Source organism: Leopardus geoffroyi, chromosome B1, assembly GCF_018350155.1.
Source record: "Leopardus geoffroyi isolate Oge1 chromosome B1, O.geoffroyi_Oge1_pat1.0, whole genome shotgun sequence".
NCBI lineage: Eukaryota > Metazoa > Chordata > Mammalia > Carnivora > Felidae > Leopardus > Leopardus geoffroyi.
The window spans coordinates 18,317,160-18,339,543 of NC_059327.1; the positions used below are offsets into that span (position 1 = coordinate 18,317,160).

The 22,384-nt window shown below is 38.9% G+C and overlaps 1 protein-coding gene across 1 annotated transcript; it reads right to left on the bottom strand.

The window, feature by feature from the left end:
• Window positions 1–5,074: 5,074 nt before the first annotated feature.
• Window positions 5,075–21,457, bottom strand: TRIML2 (tripartite motif family like 2). Its single transcript, XM_045454237.1, has 7 exons — window positions 19,786–21,457; window positions 19,178–19,273; window positions 16,387–16,575; window positions 14,906–15,046; window positions 12,438–12,460; window positions 12,168–12,268; window positions 5,075–5,747 (listed from the first exon to the last, which is right to left on the bottom strand). Exons 1-7 carry the CDS (start codon window positions 19,972–19,974, stop codon window positions 5,137–5,139), a joined length of 1,350 nt encoding a protein of 449 aa, XP_045310193.1. The 5' UTR covers window positions 19,975–21,457; the 3' UTR covers window positions 5,075–5,136.
• Between the last annotated feature and the right edge of the window lie 927 nt (window positions 21,458–22,384).

Below are 22,384 nucleotides of genomic sequence, written 5' to 3' on the forward strand. Positions count from 1 at the left end.
CATTTCTGAGGCAATTAATGGTTTTAGGTTTTCCTCCAAATTCCACTTTCTTACTGTTGGTCTTTGTCTACCACATTCCAGATTTTTCTTAAATCATTTGTGGTTCATTTTTATCTATGATTAGGGTACTTAAAAGATGACTGGGAAACTAGGTGGGACAACAAACACCAGGTCTTTCCTCTTAGTTTAACAGTCTTTCTTGGGACAAGGGATAAACCTGAGCCCAGCATTCTAGAAGCCATCTAGGGGCCTGGGTTTCACTCTTCAGTATTCAAGCTTTAACTTCTTTTCTCTCTTTTCAATAAGGTGTCTCACCACAACCAACACATTAAAAGTCCATTCATTTTTTAACAAGAAGTCCATTCACCAATATTTAATGAGAGGCTCCTGTGGGACATTCACAGTGTTCAAGGTGAGACAGCAGTAAATAAGACAACTTTTCCAAAGGGAAAATGTATTAATTATGTTATATTCTATAAAAGTATGGCTGTATTGTCAAAAAGAAGCCACGAACCTTCTACTGGGGGAATAAAATCACTCAGATATGAAGTAGCTAGTGATCATATGTCTGTCTTTATATACGTGTATACGCATATATGTTTATCTTCTCTTCAACCTAGTTTTTAAAATGAAAGGAGAGTTTTAAACCTTGTATAGGAACGCTAATTTAGAGAAACATAACCAAAGAGAGGAACTGCAAATGCTTCAAGAGAGAGAAACCATTAGCCAAACAGGACTCTCGAGAATGCCTTGTTTTTTGAGACTCATGTTAAAGCTACAGGGGAATTTCTCAGAGCAGCCATCATGAGCTAAAGGGATTTCCAGTTAGTACAAAAATCTTAACCTACAATGATCCATTTTTATGAGTAGCTATAGCCTTCTCTTTTGCAGACCCTTTTTGTGACCTTTGCCCTCCTAAGGCCAGAATTACTATATTCCATCAGTGCCACAAGAATAAACTGTTGTGCAAAGATCTGTTCTTAGTGATTGAAAAGATTTAACCCCAATGGATTCTTTTATTTGAAGCAAGTATCCAACTCCCCATACCGCATATTCATCTCAGGCTTTATATCTGAGCTGGAAAGTCAGTCTACTATTGGGTCAGAAAAAAATTGAGCTCTGATTTTTTAAATCATATTCAGAAACCTGCCTGGAAAAACCAGATGGTCACTGGATCATGAGGAAAGGATTTTAGAGAACTCTGTTTCATTACTAGCTATCCTATTGAGAAAACAAAATAAAAGCCATTTTTAGAGAGTTCCTTAGACAACATTATATTCTAAAGCTCCAATGTCAAACTGTCTTATTTGCCCATCGATGTCAGGGATCTGTGTTTTGTTCTCTCATGTAAAGTACCTGGAATATAGTGATATATGTTGATTGTACTGTTCTCCATTCATTCAAAGCCCTTGCCATTGTGGAGATTACATTCCCGAGAGAGAAGATAGATAAATTAAAGAAGAATCCAGGGAATTACTGTTGCTATAAAGGAAGTAATGTAAGAGGAAGAGTGAGGATTGGATAGAATGTTCAGGGAAGGTCTTTCTTTGTGGAGTGTAGACCGAGGAAGATAAGAGGGGAAGGAATGTGTCAGAAGGCCACCACAGTAGTTTAAATGAAAGACAAGCCACAAGAACTAGTGTGGAAAGAGGAAAGATGGTTAAAAAAAAAAATGTTTGAATTAGGATATATATATAGAAGTACTTGGTGATGGATTGAATGTAGAATGGGAACAAAGTAAAAGGGTCAGTGATGACCCCTAAGTAATTTGAAACAAAGTGAAGCATGAAGCTTACATGAAGCATGGGATGCCTAAGAAGTTGGCACACTTGGGAATGTAGTGGGCTCGGAAGGTGGGGAAGATATTCTTGATGGATACTCACATGTCTTTTTCTCAAGTTTTTGAAAAGAGACTTTGGTCTTAAAGAGGTGAAGCATGTCACACACCTTCTCCAATTCCCTAAATTACTCAACCCAGGAAAGTAGTATCTCTCCCTTTCCCTCTAAAACAAGCCACCAAACTCCATAATGAAGAATAGGATAGGGGCACCTGCATGGCTCAGTCGGTTAATTGTCCGACTTCAGCCCAGGTCATGATCTCACATCTGTGAGTTCGAGCCCCGCATTAGGCTCTGTGCTGACAGCTCGGAGCCTGGAGCCTGCTTTGGATTCTGTGCCTCCCTCTCTTTCTGCCCCTCCCCTGCTCATGCTCTCTCTGTGTCTCAAAAATAAATAAAAACATTAAAAAAATTTTTTAAAAGACTAGGATATTCTCAAAGAAAATTCACATGTACAGTCCCTGGACTAAAATTCACTCACCTCTGAAGTTCTGAATTTCAACATCCAATGTAGGAATAGCTTTTAGCTTCAGAAATTTCACAGGCCAAAGAACAAGAGTTAAGGAGATTGCAACAAGTACCCTTTGACCCTGAGGTCCACCCTCTTTTTCAAACAGAAAATCCACTGGTTTCTGGAATGACCACATAGTTCTATCTGAAACAGGAAACACAATGCAGGGTATCTTTAGCTGACCGGAGAGTGTTCATTAGAATAAACACAAAGCTCATAAAAATACTCAGAAACAAAAATATTCACCTAAGTCGTAATCTATTTTTTAATTAAAAAATTTACCATACAAATACATGAGGTAAAATTATTTTTAAGAAATGTGAATTTCACTTTTACATTTTATCAGGCTTTGACTTCCCCCACCTTCCCTTCCAGTCAATCCTAGTTATCTGACTGAATACCTTTAGGGAGAGACAAACCGAGTGGGTGGAAAGATTAAATAGCCTGTTTAAGAGATTGTGTTACTATTTGGTGATTTCTAGCAAATTTTTGTCTCTGTAAATTAAAAATACAAGCATCTACCTCTTAGAGTCAAAAGATCCAGATGATACATACAAAATATTTGGAACCTTACCTTGCAGATAGCATATTAGAAACTTAAATTATTTTAATATGTAATATTTAAATTCAATATCCTTTTTGTCATCCTACCACATTCATCATCTATTGCTGCTGAGAATTCTTTCCTCTCCTGTGGGCGTAAATTTCCAATGTCACACTTAGTGCTTTTCAGGGCAAATTTCCCATTCTCTTGCATACTTTCCAATTTGTCAGGACACAACTAAATTGTGACCTCAGTCTTTTTACATTCCCCGTCTATGTGCTTTTTACCTTCCATGTACTACTGATGGACAATGTTTATCACACAATAAGCAGGAAACCCAAGAAATCAGAACCTTCCCCATGACTTCCCCATGAATTCTTTATCTTCTCTTTATCCTTTTCTTGCTTTATACAAGATCAAGAAAATTAACTGCAGTGAGGTCACTTACCTTTCCTTCTTTTAGCCCCTTATAGATTATTTCAAGCAGCCTGACCTGACTCTCAACTGAAGGTAGGAGTAGGTCTAGATTGGTAGCAGCTGTGAGCCTTCCCTTAATTCTTAACCCAGAAAGGTATCAGTAGTTCTGCTATAAAGAGCCTCACAGCTTGATTTTTGCTACACATTGTAGAGCACTATTTCCAAGCTATAACTACAGAATGAAACTGGATTTTTAACTTAAATGTACCCTGGGCAAAAAACTTAACCATATGCAAAGTGTTTTAAGGGTAGCGATATCGTTCCGGTGTGGTGGGATAATCCTAGGTGTTTCAAATCACTGGAGGCTCCTCTGATGACCCAAGATAGCCTTCCTCTCACTTAGCCCAGGTATCCAAGACATTCAGTTTCTTAAAGCAACTGCTAATTATATCTTACCAGCCAACAATTTTCCTAAAACAGCAGTATGGTTGGCAATCCCAGTCACATGAACCGTGCACACTCACTTGTCACTAGATGCCATGCAAAGCTTACTCTCATCTGTAAACCAAATAGCCTACCTCCCCAGTATTATCACCATGTCTTTACGTTTTAAGACTTAGAATTGCAAGCCACACAAAAGGCTATAGCCACCGACCAAACCAGCTGTTTTGTTTCTTGCTTTTACTAATTTTCTTCTTAATCTTGGCTGCATATTGTAACCGCCCAGACAGCTCTGGAAAAATGATGCCTGGGTTCTAACCCAAGATTTTGATGTAATTAGTGTGTTTCAGGAGGGGTGGCTTATTCATATTTTTTATTTTATTATCTTAGAGACAGAGGGAGGCAGAGAGAATCCCAAGTAGTCTCTCTACTGTCAGTGCAGAGCCCAGTGCAGCGCTCTAGCTTATAAACCGTGAGATCATAACCAGAGCCAAAGTCCAGTCGGGCACTTAACTGACTGAGCCACCGAGGTGCCCCAGATAATTTAAAAAAACTCCTCAGGTGATTTTAGGATAAATCAAATTTGTAAACCTGCTACTGTACATGAACAGTATTTTTTTCTTTTTTTAATGTTTGTTTTCGAGAGAGAGAGAGAGAGCATGAGGGGATGGGGAAGGCAGAGAGGGGAACATCACATCCAAAGTGGCTTGAACTCATAAACCCTGAGACAATGACCCGAGTTGAAGTTGGATGCTTAACCACCCATGTGCCTCCTCCCCCAAGACTTATTGCTGTGAAGATGTGCAAAGACTTTTCTTGACTTTGTGTATCTTGAAGCATTGAATTATCAGGCTTCTTATAAGAAATCTAATTATCCTTGTAAGAAAGTAGAATACTGGCAAAAATAATTTTAAAATATTCACATTTTCTGCAATACCTCCTCCCCACTCAGATAAAGTACCCGGGGAAATCGAGTTCTCTGTTTAGAACGATGTCAGGAAGTCTTGACACTGCCAGTAATAGGATCAAAGGATGTCTTCATTTCACCTGTCACTGTGATGATGTCCTCAAATCTAAAGTCTTGATTATATCTACTTGTGTTTTCAGAAGTCGCTAGAGTCCTTAACTTAGTCCTATAGAGTTCAGGCTGTATTACTTCTCTAAGTTCCCAATTTTATGCTGCATATGCATTTATTGTTCTAATTAGTAGGGCCCTTCCGTTATTATCATTCATGACTCAGTTTCAATGTAACCTCTGCCACTAAATAGGTGTTGAAAGCCACATGAATGCAAAAACTCTGGGATAATGAACTAGATTCCAACTCAAGTGTGAGAAATCTTTTATTGGATTACTTTATGTAGATTCTTTTACAAAGTCAAACTCTTTACTTCTGCCCCCTCTTAGATTTCATGCCAAGGAAGACTGGGCTAACAGTAACATCACAAGAAGAAACGGGAGGAAGGCAAATGCTAAGTGAGTCTGAATTTGTGACTCCACTTGGGATACAAAGAGAAAATATGGGCCTGAGAGCTCCTTGGAAGGTGAGGGAAGAGAAATTATAAATGAGGGATCTGTTTGCCACATCATAGAAGGATATCTGCCCAGACTCACAGTCTAGGAAGACTCCAACTTTGTGCATCTGCTCTCCTCTCAAGGAGACCCTCTTCAGAGGGGGAAAGGCCCAGAAGGTATAATTGGTTCCCATCAAAGAACCCATGAGCAAGACTTTATTTCCCGAAGCGGTGGGTAGACTACCATGTCTGCTGGCAGAATCTTCAGATACCCCCAACTGCCACTTGGTGGCCTTCTCCACATCCACCTCCCAGTAGTGCCTCCCTGAGGTGAAGCTTTCCACACCCAACACGGTGGCACTGAAGACAAATCTTCCTGGGCTGCGAGGCACGTCCTGCTGGACATTTCTGAGATGCATGCTTCTCAGATCCTCAGATAAGACCAAACAGGGATTAGCTGTTTTAGGATCCAAAGTGACAGCTCCTGCAGGGAGAGAGAAACTCAGTTAAACTCAGTGAGAGTTGTCCATGCCCACACCACAGACTATTTCTAACATGCAGAGGCTTGCCAATGAGTGGGCTCTTGTTGCAGGCACAGATATGGAAGAGGCAATCCAAGAGTTCAGGACAGGTAACCTCTGAGCTTTGTTTCAAGAAGTGGACACCAGAGAAGAAAGTGAGATAATGCAAGGAGATGCAATCTGAGGAGGAAGAACAAATAATGGAGCACACAGAGGTTTGGAAGTACCTGTCAAACCAGAAAGGAATTTGAGCAGGCTGTAAAAATGGCATCCAATCCTACTTAGGTATCACCTGGGACCCATCTCTACTCCTCTGAAGATCTCCAAGCCTGGAACTCCAAGATCTATTCCCCTACAGAATCATCAGAATCTCCTAACAGATCAGGCTTTTCCCTGTGACTGGCTGTGATTCCCTGTAACTGAATTGCTCTCATCTTAAATATCACCAGAGTGTGACCCGGATGCCTATAAATCGTTGCCAGCAGGCCCTTGATATTGAGTAAATCAAAAGAACATATTAGCAGAGGCTAGAAGACCTGAAGGAATCCTCCAGAAAAAAAAAAAAAAATCAAGCTGAGAACAAGAAAGCTCAATGTGATTTCTTATACTTGGATGAAAGTAACACTTGCCTTCATACCTCAAACTGTTCCTTCTCTTTATCTCTTTCTCCTCAACCGTTTCTCAGGGCTAAATGGTGGGTCGTCCTTTTCACTACATGCACTCTTTCTCCCCAGGTTACTTCACCTAGCCTCAGTTTTAAGTATCTTCTATATGTTCATGGCTTACTTCATGGAGAAGTTGCGAAATACCAGTTCGAAATAACACAGGCATTTAACACATACTGTGCCCAAAATGGAACTTCAAAACTACCCCTTTCTAGTTTCTACTTCAGTTAACAGCATACTTACTTCTTCAGTTGCTAAAGCATAAACCTGGAGTAGTTCCTTATTTCTTACTCTAATTTCTAATCCAGCAGAAAGTTTTGATGCCAAATGCACTTAAATTTCTGGAGTTTAGGCCTCATTCATATTATTAGGTGGTCTTAAAAGCCATAAGCCTTTACATTTAAATACAAGTTGTCCCAGACTTTTAGTATTTCCAGAAGATGGGCAGAAACATATGCGGACTCTCTCTACAATAACACATATATTCATTTTTGAACTCAAAGAATTTCTAAAAATAATACCCAAGGAAAAAAGCAAAACTTTCTGTTTAAAAAAATCAAACACATACTCAGAGTAAGAAAGCGCTATTTTTTTTTTAAATTTGTTTTTAATGTTTATTTTTGAGAAAATGCGAGAGACAGAGTGCAATCAGCAGAGGGGCAGACAGAGGGAGACACAGAATCTGAAGCTGGCTCCAGGCTCTGAGCTGTCAGCCCAGAGCCTGACGCAGGGCTCGAACTCACAAACCGTGAGGTCATGACCTGAGCCAAAGTTGGACGCTTAACCAACTGAGCCACTCAGGCGCCCCAAGAAAGCACTATTGAGATTAGCAGAAATAAACCTGAATAACTTTAGATATTGGAATTACCAGGCACTGAACTAAAATAATTTTTGCTTACAAGTTTGAAGACAAAAGAAAAGCTTAAAAATATCTACAGGATATAGAAAAGCTAAAAAGCAAGACCAAATGGATTTGACAAAGAACAAAACAGATTATCTAGAAATGAAAATTAAAGTGTCTATGACTCCACCAAAAGCCTGCTAGAACTGATATACAAATTTAGCAAAGTCGCAGGGTACAAAATTAATGTACAGAAATTGGTTGCATTTTTATACACGAATAATGAAGCAACAGAAAGAGAAATAAAGAAACGGATCCCATTCACAATTGCACCAAGAACCATAAAATACCTGGGAATAAACCTAACCAAGGATGTAAAAGATCTGTATGCTGAAAACTATAGAAAGCTTATGAAGGAAATTGAAGAAGATACAAAGAAATGGAAAAACATTCCATGCTTATGGATTGGAAGAATAAATTTTGCTAAAATGTCAATACTACCCAAAGCTATCTACACATTCAATGCAATCCCAATCAAAATTGCACCAGCATTCTTCTCAAAGCTAGAACAAACAATCCTAAAATTTGTATGGAACCACAAAAGACCCCGAATAGCCAAAGTAATGTTGAAAAAGAAAACCAAAGTGGGAGGCATCACAGACTTTAGCCTCTACCACAAAGTTGTAATCATCAAGACAGTATGGTACTGGCACAAAAACAAACACATAGACCAACGGAATCGAATAGAGAACCCAGAATTGAACCCATAAATGTATGGCCAACTAATCTTTAACAAAGCAGGTAATAGTATCTGATGGGAAAAAAAGTCTCTTTAACAAACGGTGCTTGGAGAACTGGACAGCAACATGCAGAAGAATGAAACTAGACCACTTTCTTACACCATACACAAAAATAAACTCAAAATGGATGAAGGGCCTAAATATGAGACAGGAAACCATCAAAACCCTAGAGAAAAAAGCAGGAAAAAACCTCTCTGACCTCAGCCACAGCAATTTCTCACTTGACACGTCTCCAAAGGCAAGAGAATTAAAAGCAAATATGAACTATTAGGACGTCATCAAGATAAAAAATTTCTGCACTGCCAAGGAAACAATCAACAAAACTAAAAGCCAACCAACGGAATGGGAAAAGATATTTGCAAATGACATATGGGATAAAGGGCTAGTATCTAAAATCTATAAAGAACTCACCAAACTCCACATCCAAAAAACAAATAATCCAGTGAAGAAATGGGCAGAAGACATGAATAGACACTTCCCTAAAGAAGACATCCAGATGGCCAACAGGCACATGAAAAGATGCTCAACGTCACTCCTCATCAGGAAAATACAAATCAAAACCACACTGAAATACCACCTCACACCAGTCAGAGTGGCTAAAATGAACGAATCAGGAGACTATAGATGCTGGAGAGGATGTGGAGAAACGGGAACCCTCTTGCACTGTTGGTGGGAATGCAAACTGGTGCAGCTGCTCTGGAAAACAGTGTGGAGGTTCCTCAAAAAATTAAAAATAGACCTACCCTATGACCCAGCAATAGCACCGCTAGGAATTTACCCAAGGGATACAGGGGTGCTGATGCATAGGGGCACTTGTACCCCAATGTTCATAGCAGCACTTTCAACAATAGCCAAATTATGGAAAGGGCCTAAATGTCCATCAACTGATGAATGGATAAAGAAATTGTGGTTTATATATCCAATGGAATACTACTTGGCAATGAGAAAGAAGGAAATCTGGCCATTTGCAGCAATGTGGATGGAATTGGAGGGTATTATACTAAGTGAAATAAGTCAGTCAGAGAAAGCCAGATACCATACGTTTTCACTCATATGTGGATCTTGAGCAACTTAACAGAAGACCATGGGAGGGGAAGGAAGGGGAAAAAAAAGTTACAGAGAGGGAGGGAGGCAAACCATAAGAGACTTTTAAGTACTGAGAAAAAACTGAGGGTTGATGGGGGGGTGGGGGAAAGGGGAAAGTGGGTGATGGGCATTGAGGAAGGTACTTGTTGGGATGAGCACTGGGTGTTGTATAAATAAACTGAAGTGTCTATGGACAATTATAAGAAAGCTATATATCAATATGCCTCAGTACCCTAAATACCAAAATTCTTTAAAGTATTAGCACATTGAATCCAGCAATATATAAAATGGATGAAACATCATAACCAGGTTTACTCCTGGAATGCAAGGCTGGGCCAACATATGAAAAAATATATTTACCATATTAATATATGAAGAAAAAATATGCATCTAATAAATTCAACATTTGTTCACGATACAAAGTTTTAGCAAACCAGGAATAGAGGGAGAACTTCCTTAACTTGATGAAAGGCAACTACAAAAACCTACAGCTAATGAAAAGTTCAAGGTGAAAGACTTAATGCTTTCTTTCACCCTAAGATCAAGAACAAGGCAAATGTTTCTCAGTGCTCCTATGTGATATTATATTTGAGGTCATAGCACCAGTACAAGGTGAGAAAAATACAGAAAGGATTACATATTGTAAAGAAATAAAACTTCCTGTATTAATAGAGCACCTGACTCTCTTTGCAGAAAATCCCAAAGAATCTATAAAAAAGCCACCAGCTCTGAATGAGTTTAGCATAGTCATAGATGCAATGTCAATATATACAAATTATTTTTATATATAAGCAATAAACTAGAAATGAATAAAATTTCAATTAGAAGTGTGTATAAGAACTAAAAACTATAAAATACTTAGAGACCCATCTAATATGCATGATATTTGTTTGCTGAAAACTTCAAAACATTGCTGAGTGAAGCAAACCTAAAAAGAAATATGTCATCTTATCCCTAAATTAATCTATACGTTCAATATAACACCATTTAAAATCTCAGGTTTTTTTTTGTAGAACCCAACAAGTTGATTTTAAAATTTATGTGAAAGAGCAAAGGATCTAAAGTAGGCAAAATTATTTTTATAAGAACAAATTTGGAAAACTCACATGCCAATTTTAAGACTTCCTACAGAGTACACATTCAAGAGTGTTGTATTAGCAAAAGGAAAAACACAGTGATCAATGGACCTATTAGAGTCAATATAGACCTGCTTAAACATGCCAGCTGATTTCCAACAAAGGTGCTAAGTAAATTTAATGAATAATATCTTCACCAAATAATGCTGGAACAACATGAACAAAAAAGGATACATACATGAACAAAAAAGGAGCGGGTGGGGAGTTATACCAGATCCTGAGTCATACACACATATGACTCCAAAAGAATAACAGACATAAATGTAAGAGCTAATGCTTCAAGAAAAAAAAAAATCTTTATTTGGATACTAAAATACTTCTTAGCACACAAATAGCACAAACCATAACAGAAAAAAAAGTTGGTAAGCTGAATTTCAAAATTATTTGCAATAATCAAGATATACAAGCCACCCAAGTGTCCACCAACAGATGAATGGGTAAAGAAGTGGTAGATATACACAATGGAATATCAGTCAGCCACACAAAAGGATGAAATCTTGCTATTTGCAACAACATGGATGTAAATAAAGACTATAATGCTAAGTGAAATAAGCAAGTCAAAGAAATACGAATACCATGATTTCATTCATGTGGAATTTAAGAAACAGAACAAATGAACAAAAAGAAGACAAACTGAAAAACAGACTCTTAACTATGAGAACCAAACTGATGGTTACCAGAGGGACGCAGGTCGGGGAAGGGGTATAACAGGCAATGGGGAATAAGAATACACTTCTCATGATGAGCACTGAGTAATGTACAGGCTTGTTGGATCACTACTTGTGCACCTGAAACTAATAAAACACTGTGCGCTAACAACATTGGAATTAAAATTAAAAATTTAATAAAAGAAGAAAATATAAATCACAGAGTGGAATAAATATTTGCAAAACGTGTCTGATAAAGAACTGGTAAATATTAATCAGAAAATATAAAGAAATCACAAAACTCAATAATATACAACAAAATTTTAAAAATAGGCAAAATGTTTATAGATATACTTCAAATAGATATAATAAAGTACAAATAAACATGAAAATATGCTCGACATCCCTAGTCATTTCAGAAATGCAAATTAAAATTTAAAGTGATATATAACTACATATCTATTAGGTCAGCTTTAAAGAAAAAAAAAGTGACACTACCAAATGCTTATGACGATGTAGAGCAACTGAATCTCATACATTAACAGTGGGAATGCAAAATGGCACAGCCAATTTGGAAAACAAATTTTACAGTCCCTCTCCTAGATATGCAACCAAGAGAAATGAAGTCATGTCCACTTAAAACTCCCTAAGCAAATATTTATGGCATATATTTAGAAATAACTCAAGTGGCCATGGAACTGCAAGAGAATAAATTGTGGTCTATTCATACAATGGAGTACAACACAACAACAAAAAAGAATAAACTACTGATACACACAACAAACTTGGATATGCCTCTCATGCTTTACGCTAAGTGAAAAAAGCCAGACTCAAAAGGCTACCTACCGTATGAATCCACCTGCAGGACATTCCAGAAAAGGCAGTGGGGCAGGAGATAGAAATCTTTCATTATACATGTTGACATTTTTTCCCCTAGAAGTTTAATTTTTTTTTTTTTAATTGAAATCTTCTTGCAATCATGTTTCAGGGTTGAAAACTGGGAAAGGATTTGCACAGGAGAGCCTTTCAACATAAGAGCATACAATTATTTTCTTGATAACTATCCAATGTGTGTAGCATTATTAAACTCTCCAGTCTTTTTAAATCCTTAAGCTCTTTGGAATCTACTTGTATTTATGGTAGGATGTTCGCTGGATTTTCCAATACAAAGTCAAGTGCCCTGTAATCATGGAGGTGTGTCGACTTACTTTGCAGAACTTTGAGCATTCTGCTCATTCCTGTTACTTGGCATAAACTCAGGTCCGTGATTTGGGCTTGCTCCAGACACTGAAGCAGTAGTGACTCACTCCTATTAAAAAAAGGACAGCCTGTTATCTGTGCAGACGCCAGGCCCCCCACTATTCAGAGGATGGATCTTGTTACATGACCTCCCGATCCTTACCCCAACATCCCTACTCCTGGGTGCTCGTGTATCAGACCTTGACTCCCACCCCAATGTTTCCAAAATGAAAACTTACCTTTTCAAAGAAGATCCTGCATTCTGCAGGGTGAAAAAGAGATAAGGTTAGTATCTGAGCCACGCCTCTTGTGAGTTGTACCCCTGAAAATATCTTCTCATAATGAAACTCGATTTCTACATAATTTCCTCAGCTTCATGGTACTAATTATCAGATACCAAATTTTAACACTGAATGGTAGAAGTCAGAAAAAATACTTAAAATCACAGTTATATTCCCAAGGTAACTATTTGGGTTTTTGTTTTAATATTCTTAGTTTTATTATTCAGGGACTATATAGTCATTTTACATGGAATTTAGAACCTGCTGAGTCAGATGATGTCTTGACAAGATTTATATTTAATCTGGATGTCTTTCTTTCCTTCTTTTAAAACTTTTTTTTAAGGTTTATTTATTTTGAAAGAGAGAGAGAGAGAGACAGAGACAGAGACAGAGGGAGAGAGAGAATTCCAAGCAGGCTCTGCACTGTCAGCGCAGAACCTGATGTGGGTCTTGAACTCACAAACCATGAGATCATGACCCGAGCCGAGATGGAGAGTCCAGATGCTTGGGGTGCCTGTGTGGTTAAGTGTCCGACTTTGGCTCAGGTCATGATGTAATGACTGCAAAATTTATCACATCATACAATTATAATACAAAATTTATCACATCATACAATTATTATACAATATTGTTTTATATATTCATTATACCACGCATTAGATCTCTATTGTTTATTACTATTTATTACAAGTTTGTGCCCTTAAACACCATCACTCTTATCAACGATCTGCCACCCTATTCCATTCTCCAGTAAGTACCCTTTTACTTTTGTTTTTTTAAATAGGTTTAACTTTTTTAGATTCCATACATAAGCAATATTGTACAATAGTTGTATTTCTGACTTATCTTGCTTAAGCACAATGTGTTCACAGTCTATCCATGTTATCACAGATGGGAGGATATTTTCCTTTCTCATGGCTCAGTAATATTCCATCATGTATATGTACCATACCTTTTTCATTCATTTATCTGTTAATGGACATTTGGGTTGTTTCCAAACATGAGTATGTGTATCCCTTTGAAATTCTGTTTTCATTTCCTTTGGGTATAGGCACACAAAGGGAATTGCTGGATCATATGGTAGATCTATTTCTCATTTTTTGAAATACTTCCATATTGTTTTCTACAGCGGTTGGACCAATTTACTTTCCCACCAACAATGTTTAAGTACTCCCTTTTCACCACATCCTCACCAGCACCCATTGTCTTTTATTGATGATAGTCATTCTAACAGTTGAGAGGGTCTATGTCATTGTAGTTTTTTATTTAAATGTTTATTTTTGAGAGAGGAGAAAGGGAGGGAGGGAGAGGGAGACAGGGAGAGAGGGGGAGAGGGAGTGTGTGGGGGAGAAAGAGAGAGAGAGAGAGAGAGAGAGAGAGAGAGAGAGTGAATCCCAAGCAGGCTCTGCACTGACAGCATGGCTCGATCCCATGAACCATGAGACCATGACCTGAGCTGAAATCAAGAGGTGGACACTTAAATGACTGAGCCATCCAGGTGTCCCTCACTGTGGTTTTGATTTACCTTTCCCAAGGGACATATTTTCCATTCCTCACCTCAGTCATCTTATCCAGAATAGTCATCATTTCAAACTCTGCCCATCTACTTGCTTTCTATACTGTCAATGGCAAGAGTTGAGCAGGTGCAAGGGCTTGCTAAACTGGGGACGGTGGGGGAAGCTGGGTCAGAAGCTGAGCATAACTGAGCCACACCTACTTTAACTGTCTGGGACTGGGCTCTAGAATAGAACCCAACAGTTTATCAGTAAGTGTTTCTCAAATAAGAGCACTCCCATTGCAAATATGAGTCCAGCAGCAGCAGGATATGGATAAAGTCTTAAAAAGATAATAATTTACTAGTTGAAAGGTGATGCATTTAAAATATACAATACTATGCAAATAAGTCTCACCCTTGTTTCTCCAAGGTTACTGCTCAATGTTTGTGTTACAATCTCTGCGTTTATTTTGCCAAAGTCAGTCCGTGAATGTTAACGAACATATGTCTATACATATATACGTATCCACAAAACCAAACAAAAAAGCGGTTCCATATGTTTCCACTCCAATCAAATACCCTGAAAATACCTTTTACCACTATAGAGTTGCTTCATTCTTTTTTTCTGGTTGCAGAATATTCTATTGTATTGATGTGTCATTATTCGACTAACCAATTATTCACCCTAATAAGGGATATCTCAATTCAAACTAATTACTGATAGTCTTAAGGTGAGAATTCATACCATGAAGTAACTCTCCCCTGTACCAGGGTTTTAGATAATTCATAATGCTTTTTGGTGACTGCCAAAAGCTACACAGCCTTCATGTATGTTTGCAAATTATAGAATATTCTGGAATTGACACTTAATGAGCACGGTCCACTTCTCATTTCTCAAATACTGCAATGAAGATCATTTCTGGAATGTTACCTGGAGCACCATTAGGGTGTATTTCCCACACTTCTTCTCCAGCTCTACAGTCATCTTTTGGAGGCTGCAGATGTGTCCCGAAAGCCGGCCTTCACTCTCCTTCAGTTTATTCATGTTCTCTTTCCCCAAATCGTTCAGTCTCTGCAGAATCATCTCTTTATTACTATTTTACAAGTGATAATCTCATTTATTCACTAATTCAACTACCTCTTCAATGCACTTTTCTTCCTGCCATTTCAGAAATACATATAAGTAGATATGGCCCGACAGCTCCTCTGTGTCAAGAAGGACACCTCACTAGAAGCTAGATTCTTTGACACAATATATTTGTGTTGATGTGGAAGGCATGCACATAGTCCACTTATACAGAAGACAACCTGACTCTAAAACAGATCACGTTATTTTGCTGTACAGTTTTGTCCAGAAAGTCTCCTATTACCTTCATTAAATTAAGATTTGAAATTAAAAATATAATCAATTAATAAGAAAGAATGAATCAAGCTACTGGCATTTTTTATCCTTGCAAAGATGCTTTATCTAGGCATAAGAGTACATGCTCATGTTATTTTTCTTCTTAACACAAATGATGCATATTATACCCTACTTTAAAAAAATTTTTTAGTGTTTATTTTTGAGAGAGACAGAGAGTGAGCAGGGGAGGGGCAAAGAGAGGGAGACACGAAATCTGAAGCAGGCTCCAGACTCTGAGCTGTCAGCACAGAGCCCGAAGTGGGGCTCGAACCCACGAACTGTGAGATCATGACTTGAGCTGAAGTTGGTCGCTTAACCTACTGAGCCACCCAGGCGCCCCTACTTGTTTTTTATTAATAAATAATATGTTCTTGGAGAGCATTTCTTATCCATACACATACGGCTGTGTTATCTTTTCTAACTGCTGAAGAGCATTCCATTTTAAGTACATAATACAATCTATTTTGAGAGTCCTGTATTGATGGATATAGGTTGTACTTAATCTCTTGCTATCATAAACATTACAGTTAATAATAATGCCTAATAGTCTCCACTGCATAATACGTACAAACACTATTTAAAGAGCTTTATGTAGATTATCATATTCAATCCTCACAATAGCATAAAAACTACAGGTATTTTCTTCACTTTATAGCTAAGGAAACTGAGTCTCAGGTTAAACATGTATAGGTTAGACTAGCCACTTAGAGACTAGTAAATAGCAGAAGCCAGGTAGGAATTTCACCAGTCTGGCTTCAAACATGACCTCTAAACCATGGCTCTATACTGGAATAATTTTACAGCATTCCCTTATCCTTGTATCTTTTTATATGCATGTAAGTATATCTGTAAGATAAGTGACCGGAAATAGAACGGCTGGCTGAATACATACATTCTTTTAATGTACGTGTGGCTGTCACTGGATGTCTCATTCTAGAATTGGCATAATGTTCAGCTCCCCTTTCCCTCATTTCCCAAATACTGTGAGCGTGCCGTTTTCCACCTCTCACCTGTAGCGTTTCCTGGGACTGCCCCTTCAGCTCTGTGGCAAACGCCAGCACTTGATTCAGATGGTCTTCCCTCAACTTTGGGTTGAATACGCAGTCTTGTAGGCTCCGGAAGTTCATCTCTTCAACCATCAACCGGAACCTTATTCTATATTCAGACTCAATCATCTCTTTAAAATCCTGCTCTTCTCCCTTCATCACAGATATAGATAAGAGACTTCAAGTTAAACAGCAGAGATAAATATTCATGGTCACTTTCCATCTCTAACTCCTATACAAAGACAAGGGAATATCAAGTACAGGGAAGAAACAAAATGCATACATACAGAGGGCAAAGAAAGTTTCAAGATCAACCAACATCAACATAATTTTAGAACATGCAATGCAGATGAACACATGTTAACTGACTTAGAAAACTGAGGAATCTACAATCACAGTGACAAAGAGGGGGAGATGAGGAAAATTGCAAGGTGGGGCAAATGGATTTGGCTGATGCTTTGGATAGTGAGTATCAGGAAAGGGAAATGGTAGGGTGACACCAAAGTTGTTAGATAAAGCAACTGGAAGAAGGAAGTTGCCAAAACAGGAAAACAAGGGAGGGATAGATTGTAGAGGCAGGGAGTGTATCAGCAGCTCAGTTTTTGGATATGCTGGTTTTGATTAGTCAATCAGTCACCCAAAAGAGATGTTGAATAGAAGTTGGATGTGAAAGCCTGTATCACTTGGAAGTTGGAGCTACAGACTGGCACTGGGAGTGGCCAGCTTAATGATATTTCATCTCATGAGACTCCGCAGTCAGTACTTATCAAGAACCGAACCACTGCTCACCACCTCTACCACTAACCCCTGGTTCACCATCACCTGTCCCTGATAACTACAACAGTCCCCTGTCAAGTATCCCACCTCTGCTCTCACCCTCCTACAGTCTTGTCTTATCTCAGCAGTCAGTGTTTCTGTGAGAATGAAAGTTCAATCAAGCCACCCCTCTGTTCAAAACTTTCCTCTTGTTTCCCTATTTCATTTAAAAAAATTTTTTTAAGTTTATTTATTTATTTTGAGAGGTTAAGACAGAGAGCAGGGGAAGGGCAGAGAGAGAGAAAGAGAGAGAGAATCCCAAGCAGACTCTGCACTGCCAGCACAGATCCTGATGCGGGGCTGGAAACCAAGAACTTTGACATCATGACCTGAGTTGAAATGAAGTCAGATGCTTAACAGACTAAGCCACCAAGGAACCCTTCCCTATTTCATTTAAAGTCATCTGCCCTAGGGGTGTCTGGGTGGCTCATTCGGTTAAGTGGACTTTAGCTCAGGTCATGATCTCTCAAGGTTAGGTTTTTGAGTTTGAGCCCCACTTCCTGCTCTGTGCCGACAGCTCCGTCTGGAGCCTGCTTCAGATTTTGTGTCTTCCTCTCTCTGCCCCTCCCCTGCTGGCACTGTCTCTCTCCCCCTCAAAAATAAATAAACATAAAAAAAAAAAAAAGTCAGCTGCCCTATAGATTTGGCCCCTTTATCTTCTAATCTCACCTATCAGCTTCCACTGCCTTTCCAGCCCCAACTAAGAACCTACCAGATTCTTCCCAAAACAGGATAACTCAATCCCTCAACAGCTTGAGTTTTCTCAAATGCCACTTTCTGAACAAGGTCCTGATCACTTTATTTCAAAGTATATCCCATCGTGCTTCCCTCCGCCCACCCCTCCCTGAATGTATAGCATTTACCATGTAACATTCATTTTACTTATTTGGTTTACTTCCATGAGAATGTCAGTTGCACAAGGGCAATTTTTTTTCCCTCTCCTACTACTGAATCTCCAACACCTAGTATAGTCCCTGGCAAAGAGTGGGACCCCAATATTTTATTTTTGAATATATGGTGGTTAAGGCTGAAAAAAATGGGGATCAGTTGAAAAGTTCTTGCAGAGTCAGTCAATTCTTCTCCTCTATCATCTTCAACTAGCCATTTATTTTCTTTAAAATTGAAGGAGAGAAGAGTCAGAATCTGGATATCTGGCACAGAATAGAGTTAAAGGCTTGAGTTAGAAGGTTTTAAATCAGAAGTGAAACATGGGCATAACAGACAGCAAGCCCTCATTCTGGACAGTAATTCTCAAACTGCCTTTTAAATGGTTTTAGGATTCAAATTTTAAAAAAAGGGGGAGGGGCACCTGGGTAGCTCAGTTGGTTAAGCATCTGACTTTGGCTCAGGTCATGATCTCACGGTTTGTCAGTTTGAGCCCCGCATCAGGCTCTGTGCTGACAGCTCAGAGCCTGGAGCCTGCTTCAGATTCTGTCTTCCTCTCTCTCTGCCCCTCCCCCACTCACATTCTGTGTCTCTCTCCTTCAAAAATAAATAAACTTAAAAAAAATAATAAATGGTTTCAGGATTTACATGGCCACCAACACAACATGAGATGCTCACTCGCCCATGGCACTGTTATAAACTGTTATCAATCATTAGTATCTTCCAATAAGGATTACAAATGTCATTTCACGAATTTAAGAGTTAATTTGTATTCTTCTTACCATAAAAAAAGTTCAGGATCTTCTTATGTATTCAAAAGGTAGTTGCATTTCCTTTTCTGCAAAATCTCATTTCTTTGATCATTTATCTATTGAATTTCTAGTCTTCTGCTTATTGATGTTACAGAGTTCTTTATTCGTAAAGAAATTAACACTTTTCCTACCAATGGATTTCAAATATTTTTCCTGGTTTGTCATTCATCTTTTGACTTTGTTTATGTTATTTGCTGTCCAACGTTATAGGTAATTCCCTAAGACTCGAGATAAGCACTGACCTGAATCATCACCATTCTTTCTTGCTCATCAGCCAATATGCTTTTAGCTACTTCAAGTTTCTCCTTCAATGTGTTCAATATCTCCTGGAATAACTTCTGCAGAGAAATAGATCACAAAACTCTAGGTAAAGTAATTGCTTTAGAATAGTTAGCTTTTTCACCTTGGACAACTGAAAAAGGGCCAATACACCTATGTTTTCTATTTTTTTTGTTTTGCAACGTTTATTTATTTTTGGGACAGAGAGAGACAGAGCATGAACGGGGGAGGGGCAGAGAGAGAGGGAGACACAGAATCGGAAACAGGCTCCAGGCTCTGAGCCATCAGCCCAGAGCCTGACGCGGGGCTCGAACTCACGGACCGCGAGATCGTGACCTGGCTGAAGTCGGATGCTTAACCGACTGCGCCTCCCAGGCGCCCCCAATACACCTATGTTTTCTTAGCCTTTACGTTTAAGGTCTAAATATAGTACCTGTCTAGAATTCTCTGATAAACACTGCCTAAGGGAAGTGGCCTTGCGGGATCAGAATATCGCCTCCCCTCCCCCAAATAAGTTAGTAAGAGGAGGCGGCCAGTGTTAAGAGTGCTCTGGGATCTGCAGGAGGCTCACCCTATAAACGCCAGCAGCCTCTTGTACTCCACACACCAAGTGATTCTGGTGCTCCTGAGAGTGGAAGCACTGGCCACACAGCAGGATTTGGTCATCAACACAGAACAACTGCACTAGTTCCAGGTGTTTCTCACAGTAGACATCTTCCGGGAATTTTTGCTGTAACTGGGAGCTGAGCCTCCTGGACATCCTGGCAGGTGTCCCCAGGTGAACTTTCTGCCGTGGAATACCTCCCTGCACACTGAACCATAAAAGAGTGGCGGTAATTTGGGGGAGTCACACTTGCCAACCGCGGTGTCCACCCTCAGCCAAGCATCAGATCCCCTCAGCGCATCCGCGGCTCCTCGAACCCGCAGGTCTTCCGCAGCCAGCAGCCACATGCTCGGGGGAGGACGCACGGGACTCACACCCGTATCCTGAGATTGAGGGGGCTTCCAAGTTTTCTCAAAATTTAGCACTGGGCTGAAAATTAGTTACAAGTGAGGACACAGGACACCACTTCCCTGTAAGGCACTAGGAAAAAAAAAAAAAAAAGCAGCTGAAAAAGAAAAAAGAAGAAAAGGCACTTACTAGAAGGCAGAGAGTATTAAAGCTCTGGAGGAACATCCGGGACTAGAATGCCGCAAAGACTGGCTTCAGGCATTTAAGGACGCTCTCCCTTTCCCAGGGCTTGCACAAGCCGGAAAATGCAGCCAGGTTCCCGGGCCTCCTTAAAGGGGAGTGGCACTTGGGTGTCAAATTTAAGGGAGAACCCGCTTTCTGAGTACGCATGCGCCTAAGTGTGAGGCACCTCAAGTTTTGTGGGCAAAGCCGAAGACATCTGTCATCTAAGAGCTGACCAATAAAGATATCGATTAAAAAAATAAAAAGGCACCCCCAAAAGAAAAACTTAACAAAATTTAAGGGAAACTAGATTTTTCACCTTGGACAACTGAAAAAGGGCCAATACACCTAAAGGGAAACTGCTTTTAAGGAAAGAGAGAAAGGGATCTATAATCTCTTCCATCCCCATTTCCAGACGATTCTGATTACCTTTGAGCAACAATTCTGATACTCGAGGAACATTTTAATTCTATTCCTAAAAGGGATTACCCACTGAATTTGGGTAGCTTTTCACCAACGAAGAATTGCCTTGCCTTACTTCTCTTTTCTAACTCCATCTCCAGCCATTGTTACGGTGGGGACACTGTAACACCCAAGTATTAATTTCTCAAAAAAAAAAAAAAAATCCTCTATCCTGTTTACATTTGTCCCCATTCCATCTTATTCACCAGCTCTTTTGACAAACTCTTGGAACAAATCTGACAGACTTCAGAAGTCCCAGACTTCCATTTGTGGACTTACTAGCTTCCCCCTCGCCCGCCCACCATGATGCTCTCACTGTCACCCAAACCCTGCCGTCAGCTAGACCTCCTGTCTTTTCATTCCTTCTCATTTTTAATTTAAGACATGCAAAACACTTTTATAGTTATGAAGTTAATTGTGTATTTATGATAACTTTGTATTTTGTGAGGATAAATATTAAAGCAGCAGTTTTCAAAGTGTGGTTCCCAAGACTTGGTTTGCCTTTTTTACTGTGTTAACATTTGTGCTGATAGTAGATAAAACTTCTGGCATCTTACCATTCATCAAGTAAGTAGCACCAAGTATGGTCATTTATCGTGTTTTTCAATCTCTTGCATACTCCCAGTTAATTTTTTTTTTTTTTTTTTTACTTAATAACCTTACTTTCTTGATGAAACAAAATAATAAGTGAGCTATTAAGTACAGGATTTAATTAATATTTTGGGTGACAAAATGAAAACTGCATAGAGCATTTAAGCTGCATTTGGGAATACAGGCGTTGTCTCAAAAAAATCACTTTCTATAACTGAGTTACAAGCCATACTAGCCATGTTTTTTCCAGCACGTTTTTGTTGAAAGAACAAATGAGACAAATGTGGTCATTCAGATGTAGCACTTTGGAAGATATTTTCTCAAACACTAACAGAGTGACCCTGTCATTTCAAGAAAACCAAGTGAGTGTATTAGTTGTCAATGATAAAATTCTGGCTTTGGAGAACTTGTATCCACTGTCGAAAGCTTGACAGCTTCCCAAGACTTTGACAGCTTCTTTTCTGATAAAAATTGGTGGTGATATTAACAAATGTGACTTGGATATTGTATAGTGAAATATGTCAACATTTGGAAAGTCTGAAAACTCAGTGAACTAATGTGTTCCAAAAGACCAATGCCTGATGTTAAGATTATGCAAGGATAAAATGTAGATGCAAAGTATCAGACAGAACAATGGATTTGAATACAATAGAAAACATTCATTGGTAAATTCAGGAAGAAAAGTCCTAATTATCTGAAAAAAGCTATTAGAATGTGCTCTCCTTTCCCAACAATGTATTTGTATGAGGACAGATTTTCTTCATATATTTCAACTAAAATAGCACTGCAGTGGGTGGAATGTTGGAGCAGATATACTAGCTGTCTGATAAACCAGAAATTAAAGAGATTTGCAAAACTGTAAAACCATGCCACTTTTTTTCAATTAATTGTTCAGAAGAGGATCCTCATAAAAATGTTATGTTTACTTTTAATAGTTTAATAT